Raw genomic sequence first — 8006 nt, forward strand, 5'->3', positions numbered from 1 at the left:
GAGAAAACATAATTTATGCTTACCTGATACATTTATTTCTCTTGTAGTGTATCCAGTCCACGGCCCGCCCTGTCCTTTTCAGGCAGGTCTAAATTTTAATTAAACTACAGTCACCACTGCACCCTATGGTTTCTCCTTTCTCGGCTTGTTTCGGTCGAATGACTGGATATGGCAGTGAGGGGAGGAGCTATATAGCAGCTCTGCTGTGGGTGATCCTCTTGCAACTTCCTGTTGGGAAGGAGAATATCCCACAAGTAATGGATGATCCGTGGACTGGATATACTACAAGAGAAATAAATTTATCAGGTAAGCATAAATTATGTTTTTATATTATTTGTAATACATGTACATAGTACCATAAGAAAGACAGTACAGTACTGTAATCATAAAGGTAATATTTATTGTTTTAAATAAATATAGACAGCATTTGCATTTTAATTCACAAAAAAACAAAGATGCATACAGAGAATATTGTGACTTACTTGGGGGGTGGGTGGAAATTTATTTAAAATTTATTTCTTTTTTTAAATATTAATGAAACGTCTGGATTACGGCATAATTCTGGGTTTTGGCATTCCAGATTTGGGGATTTGACCTGTATTTATAAACATAGTTTTTGAGATGTTTTGCTGTAATCAATCAAAACATATAGATGAGTATATGTTCATTACATCATATTTATTATTCATTACTACATGTCTCCAGTCCAGCAAGCATTTGTGAATGAATGTATTTATAAAATATATCATTTTTTTTTACAGTATTTTTGTTTTTTTTCTATAGTCTTTCCAGTATCAGTCTTCCACTGGCTAAAATTATACCCATAGTTAATGGACAGATCCACTCCATTTGCAGTGAAATGCCTAACCATTTTGTTCAGGTTTGTGAGCACGACTTTATTGTGGTTTTAATATATATATATATAAAAGAGACAATCTGCACCCATGAATCCTATTATGAATTATGAAACATAACTATGTGGATAGACTTCAAAATAAGCAGAACATATAATACAATATTTTATTTTGTAATTTTTGTATTTTATAATTATAATAATATAATATTGGCTGATAAAATCAAATATATATTCCATTATCACGTTCTCTTTTGATATTTATTGTTTATAATAGTACTTTTTATGTTAGTGAAATTTGTATACAGATATATGGAGGTTATTTATCAGACCCCACTGTATATATATAAAATATAATGTTAGTTGAACCACTTTATTTTCATAAAACTGTCATAGATCTTTAATTTCTTACCGATCCAAAGCTACAATTTTAAACAAATCTCTTTATCCGATTACCTTATAGGATCTGCTGCTTATGGAACAAGTGAAGGACTTTGCAGCCAATGTGTACGAAGCTTTCAGCACACCTCATCAGCTGGAAAAATAACTTCCTGAATGGTTAACCAATGCACTATCTCCTGGAAAATTCAGCAGAGCTTCAATGTTTACAGACCTTGAATCACATTCCTTTAATTCTTTAAATTGAAGTTGCCTGACAAGGAACGAATCCTCTGCTTGTTCTGGAAGCAGTAGCGAAAAGATAATGATGGGGTGAAAGCTATTATTGTATATAGATTTTATTTAATAATACAAACACTTTCTATCCCATCTTACTAATTTTGCAGATTCTGAACTTCACACACATTAAACAGCGCCTGTTATTTCCCAGCACCACTGATTTTTAACTTTGGCGGCTATGTGAGGTACATATATATATATGTAAAGCAAACGCAAGACAAGATTGTAACATAGCAAACCTCTGAATTTTGTTCTAGGTAGGTTATCTGAAGGTTATCTTTTTCAGATTCCGCATACGGTTTTTAAAATCTAGGGAATCAAAATAGTTTTCAGGGCAGCATAACTTTATGTCATTTATTTTATTGTGTTTAAAGGGCCATTATAGTGAAAAAATTACATGTTCTCATTTATTAGAGCCTATCATTTCATCACTATCAACCCTGCAAATCTATGTTTTTAACCCCACGCAATAGTTAAATACATAGGTGAAGTACTGTTTGGGGGGCCAAAGACGATGACTGCTCCCAAGCCAAAAATGCCATTGACACAATCAGCAGTGCTAGTCGTACAACCCAGCTGTAATTGTTTTCACTATAGGGACCCTTTAAATAGTCCAGAAACCATATTTAACACAAATCACACAATGTCTAACCTACAGGCAACAGTTATTGGGGAAGATATGTAACTGTTAACTTCTACATCATTTTCATGAATATTGAATGTTTTTATTTTAAAGGGACATGAAACCCAAAAATTTCCTTTCATGATTCAGACAGAGCATACAATTTTCCAACTTATTTCTATGCACCACTGTTAGCTAGCTGCTGATTGGTGGCTGCACATATGTGTCTTGTCATTGGCATACAGATGTGTTCAGCTAGCTCCCAGTAGTGCATTGCACCTTCAACAAAGGATACCAAGAGAATTAAGCAATATTGCTAATAGAAGTAAACAGGAAAATTGTTTAAATCTGAACCATGAAAGTAGAAAATTGGGTTTCTTGTCCCTTTTTAAGTTGATGTAAAAAATATTTTTAAACCAACCAGTTAAAATAACTGATATCTAAACAAGGTGAGCTAGAAAGTAATGAAATTGAAGGAAACCAAATCACGCCATCTTCAGTTTTTAAAGGGACAGTAAACACCTTAAGATTTTGTTATAAAATGTTTATTTATGCATAATGAAACAGCCTTGCAATATACTTCCATTATTTATTTCACCCCTCTTCATGTAATTTAGCTCTGATAATTGTGAATTATTTAATTTTCAGAACTTGAAATGCACCCTGCTGACTTCTCAAGCATAACCCTGCTACATATCTTTCCCTAATTGGCTTTAACTGATATTAACTGCAAAATGATTAACTTTATACTAACTTTGTGACTGTGGTCACCCTTGTCTGCAGACTAAAGCCTAGATTGGCTCCTCCAAATTAGGCAAAAAGTGGGTGGAGTTTGGTTATTGACAAACAATTGCAGCAAACAAGATGCTGATTTTTTTTAAAATGTTTAGGCTTGGCTGAAATATTATTTTACGGCAACACAACAGAAATGTCTCATAATTACAAGGTGTTTACTATCTCTTTAAATTGTCTTACAAAAATACTTTTTTGCTCTTTCAGGATTGAAGTTCAGAAACACTGATGTAAATCTGTTAAAGGGACAGCCAACACAAAAATTGTTATTGTTTAAAAAGATAGGCAATGCCATTACTACCCATTCCCTAGCTTTGCACAACTAACATGGTTACATTAACATAACCTTTAAACCTCTACATTTCTGTCTGTTTCTAAGTCCCTAAAGACAGCCCCATGATCACATGCTTTTGTGTTTGCTTTTCACGTAGACTAGCAAAGTTAGTCCAGCACAACAGCTGTCAGGGACATGCAGGTTCACTCAGGAGCTACACTCAGGGCTCCAACAGCATACAAACGACTCCAAGGTGAGTGACAGCAAAAGCAAGTTTATTACCAAATTTTACACAGGAGGTAGCAGCGACGTTTCGGAACAAGTTTCTTTAATCATGCATGTTTGCTTTTCACAACAGGGGAGTGCTAGTTCATTTGAGCCATGTAGATTACATTGTGCTAACTGGCTTCAATGCAAGTCAATAGATAATAAATGTATAGTCATGTGATCAGGGGGCCGTCAGATGATGCTTAGAAAAAAGGTAATCACAGAGGTAAAAAGTGTATTAATATAACTGTGTTTTCTGTGCAAAACTGGGGAATGGGTAATAAAGGGATTGTCTGTCTTTTTAAACACAAAACACATTCTGCTGAGCACCTGGAGGGTTCTCACATACAAAGTTCATACAGCCTCCCACTGCCCTATTGCCGCTATTCACCAGACCTCCTGAGACGCTCAGCTCAAAAGGATCGCCAGGTTGCAGTACACCATTTCCAACAGCTAGACACCACACATACACACAGTAGGGGTAACTCACATAGAGGGGTTATAGCCGCCGGACTTCAACTCCTTTGCATCCGGATTCACTCACGATATCCCTTGGAGGCTATACTTTCTGCAGACGTCCAACCTTCCACCCTCAGCGTGAGACTTTTGCATATCTTTTTAAACAACACAATTTGAGTTGACTGTCCCTTTAAAATAGCTTATTTTGTTTTGTTTTTCCCTTAAAATGCTCTGCTTCTGGGCCCCCATTTGATCCACACAGTAAATCTCAGGCCGAAAGCTTTAACTGCACTAAAAAAATCCTTCTTTTTCCCCCACAAAAAGTATTATCTTAAGACTTAAGAATTGGCTGATGCTCTCAAACAGAAAATATGAAACTTTTCAATAATATTTTTAATTTCGTCAAATTAGTATTCTAATTTATTGCACCTAATGGACGAGTTTGTTTTCAAATATGTAGATGGCATACAGTTTGTGTGCATCTTCTTGTAGATATGTTTTTATTGGTAATTGGCTATGTAGCCAGATAAATCTCTGTATTTCAATAAAGTTTTTTTGTTTTTTTTATTAATTAATCTCTAGTCTTTAAATTGACCAAATGTAAAACTTCAATGTTCTGCACAAACAAAGAGGCAGCATTTACAACATATAAATCATAGCATATTTTGGCCAGATTACAATTGGCTCATTAACTAACGTTGCTTAAAGTAAACTTTAACAAGCAGGTTAGCACGTGTATTACAAGTTGAAAGTAAAAAGTTAGAGCGCAAGCAAAACCTGATATGCCCTTCAGTACTTTGGATATCGGGACTGCGTTAGCTTCTCCCTATAGACTTCAATGGAACACACTTTCAAAAAACAAAACCAACACACACTTATTGCCTGTGCGCTAATGTAACACACATTAGACCAACTGCACTAAAGCCAAAGGTAGTTACATGCCAATGTTCTTTACATAAAATAAAATTTTCTTAATATTTATATATATATATATATATATATATGTGTCTTATTTTTATATATAGATCTACACCTATATATATAATTATATATACAGTTATAGATATATATTGTATATATAGAAATATCGATTTAGAAATATAAAGAACATTTTCTTCTAAGTGAAAGCACATTGTAATGTAAAATATTTACAGTAAAAACACAGTAAAAAATTATTTTAAAAAATGATTTGATCAAAACTGTTTTTTATGTTTAAATGTATTTAAATGGAAAGTTATTTATGAGTCAGCACTGATTGGCTATAATGCAAGTCTGTCAAAAGAACTGAAATATACAATACATACAAGGTAATCACAGAGGTAAAAAGTCTATTAATATAACAGTGTTGGTTATGCAAAATTGGGGAATGGGTAATAAAGGGATTAAAGTGCTTGAACAAGTGCTTTGCAAGCACGCAGCGTGTCTGCTGTGTGAGGAGCTCAGCTTTCCCTTCTTGAAATGGATGTTTTTATATGACAGTCATTGTCAGTCATTGCTATGCAGTAGCTGGCTGTACTTTACTTTATATATGTTTCTAACTTGTGTTGGATTAAAGCCTGGAACTTTTAACTATATCTGCCTGTGTTGGGACCCTTTTGTGCACTTGGATCTCTTATTTTGGCAGCTGCCAGGATTAAAAGGTAAGTTTTTGAAGAAAACCATGAAATGTCAATTTTGATTAATTAAAGTGCCCTTGTTTTTAATAGGTTTATTAAAAACCGGTCACTTATTCATCAAAATGGACCTTCACTTTAAGGGAACAAAAACATTTTTAAATTGTGAACACTGTTATATATTCTTTATTAAGTCAAATTATTATTTTCATGTAATGTGACATTGAATTTACCTTGTTTTCCACTGCCCCTTTCTCAGTTACAGCATGACAAGACTGGTACATGATCTAGGGGTGGGTACTGACACATGCTTGACTGTAGTGCATGCACAGACTATTATGATACGCCTATATTTAGACTTCTGCGTTAGCCGTCAAAACCAGCGTTAGGGGGTCCTAACGCTGGTTTTTGCCGCCCGCTGGTATTTAGAGTCAGTCAGGAAAGGGTCCAACGCTCACTTTCCAGCCGCGACTTTTCCATACCGCAGATCCCCCTACGCCATTTGCGTATCCTATCTTTTCAATGGGATCTTTCTAACGCCGGTATTTAGAGTCTTGGCTGAAGTGAGCGTTAGAACTCTAACGACAAGACTCCAGCCGCAGAGAAAAGCCAGGAGTTAAGAGCTTTCTGGGCTAACGCGGGTTCATAAAGCTCTTCACTACTGTGCTCTAAAGTACACTAACACCCATAAACTACCTATGTACCCCTAAACCGAGGCCCCCCCACATCGCCACCACTCTATTAATTTTTTTAACCCCTAATCTGCCGACCGCACACCGCCGCAACCTACATTATCCCTATGTACCCCTAATCTGCTGCCCCTAACACCGCAGACACCTACATAATATTTATTAACCCCTAATCTGCCTCCCCCCAACGTCGCTGCTACCTTACCTACAATTATTAACCCCTAATCTGCCGCTCCGTACACCGCCTCAACCTACGTTATCCCTATGAACCCCTAATCTGCTGCCCCTAACCCCCGCCGACTCCTATATTATATTTATTACCCCCTAATCTGCCCCCCCACGTCACCGCTACCTACCTACAATTATTAACCCCTAATCTGCCGACCGGACCTCACTGCTACTCTAATAAATGTATTAACACCTAAAGCTAATTCTAACCCTAACACCCCCCTAAGTTAAATATAATTTTTATCTAACGAAATAAAATAAATCTTATTAAATAAATTATTCCTATTTAAAGCTAAATACTTACCTGTAAAATAAACCCTAATATAGCTACAATATAAATAATAATTATATTGTAGCTATTTTAGGATTAATATTTATTTTACAGGCAACTTTATATTTATTTTAACCAGGTACAATAGCTATTAAATAGTTAAGAACTATTTAATAGCTACCTAGTTAAAATAATTACAAAAGTACCTGTAAAATAAATCCTAACCTAAGTTACAATTAAACCTAACACTACACTATCAATAAATTAATTAAATAAACTACCTACAATTATCTACAATTAAACCTAACACTACACTATCAATAAATAAATTAAATACAAATACCTACAAATAAATACACTAACTAAAGTACAAAAAATAAAAAAAGAACTAAGTTACAAAAAATAAAAAAATAATTTACAAACATTATAAAAATATTACAACAATTTTAAGCTAATTACACCTACTCTATGCCCCCTAATAAAATAACAAAGCCCCCCAAAATAAAAAAATGTCCTACCCTATTCTAAAATAAAAATAAATTGAAAAGCTCTTTTACCTTACCAGCCCTTAAAAGGGCCTTTTGCGGGGCATGCCCCAAAGAATTCTGCTCTTTTGCCTGTAAAAAAAACATACAATACCGCCCCCAACATTACAACCCACCACCCACATACCCCTAATCTAACCCAAACCCCCCTTAAATAAACCTAACACTAAACCCCTGAAGATCTTCCTACCTTGTCTTCACCACGCTGGGTATCACCAATCCATCCAGAAGAGGGTCCGAAGTCTTCCTCCTATCCGGGCGATGTCTTCATCCAAGCGGGGGCTGAAGATGTCCATCATCCGGCTGAAGTCTTCATCCAAGCGGGGGCCGAAGAGGTCCATCATCCAGCAGAAGTCTTCTATCAAGCGGCATCTTCAATCTTCTTTCTTCCGGCTCCATCTTCATCCGGCCGACGCGGAACATCCTTCCTCCACAACAAACTCCCGACGAATGAAGGTTCCTTTAAGGGAGGTCATCCAAGATGGCGTCCCTCTAATTCCGATTGGCTGATAGGATTCTATCAGCCAATTGGAATTAAGGTAGGAAAATTCTGATTGGCTGATGGAATGAACCAATCAGATTCAAGTTCAATCCGATTGGCTGATCCAATCAGCCAATCAGATTGAGCTTGCATTCTATTGGCTGATCGGAACAGCCAATAGAATGCAAGCTCAATCTGATTGGATCAGCCAATCCGATTGAACTTGAATCTGAT

At 35.8% G+C, this 8006-nt stretch overlaps 1 protein-coding gene across 1 annotated transcript in view; it reads left to right on the forward strand.

Moving 5' to 3' along the window:
- Window positions 1-4516, forward strand: part of PEX3 (peroxisomal biogenesis factor 3) — a 166654-nt gene extending 162138 nt beyond the window's left edge. The window contains exons 12-13 of the mRNA XM_053710643.1: window positions 784-880; window positions 1317-4516. Of these exons, the coding sequence (XP_053566618.1) occupies window positions 784-880; window positions 1317-1400 (181 nt within the window). The 3' untranslated portion in view covers window positions 1401-4516. The remainder of the gene's footprint in view (window positions 1-783; window positions 881-1316) is intronic.
- Window positions 4517-8006: the final 3490 nt, after the last annotated feature.

The sequence above is a fragment of the Bombina bombina genome, chromosome 4 (assembly GCF_027579735.1).
Source record: "Bombina bombina isolate aBomBom1 chromosome 4, aBomBom1.pri, whole genome shotgun sequence".
In the NCBI taxonomy this organism is placed as follows: Eukaryota; Metazoa; Chordata; class Amphibia; order Anura; family Bombinatoridae; genus Bombina; species Bombina bombina.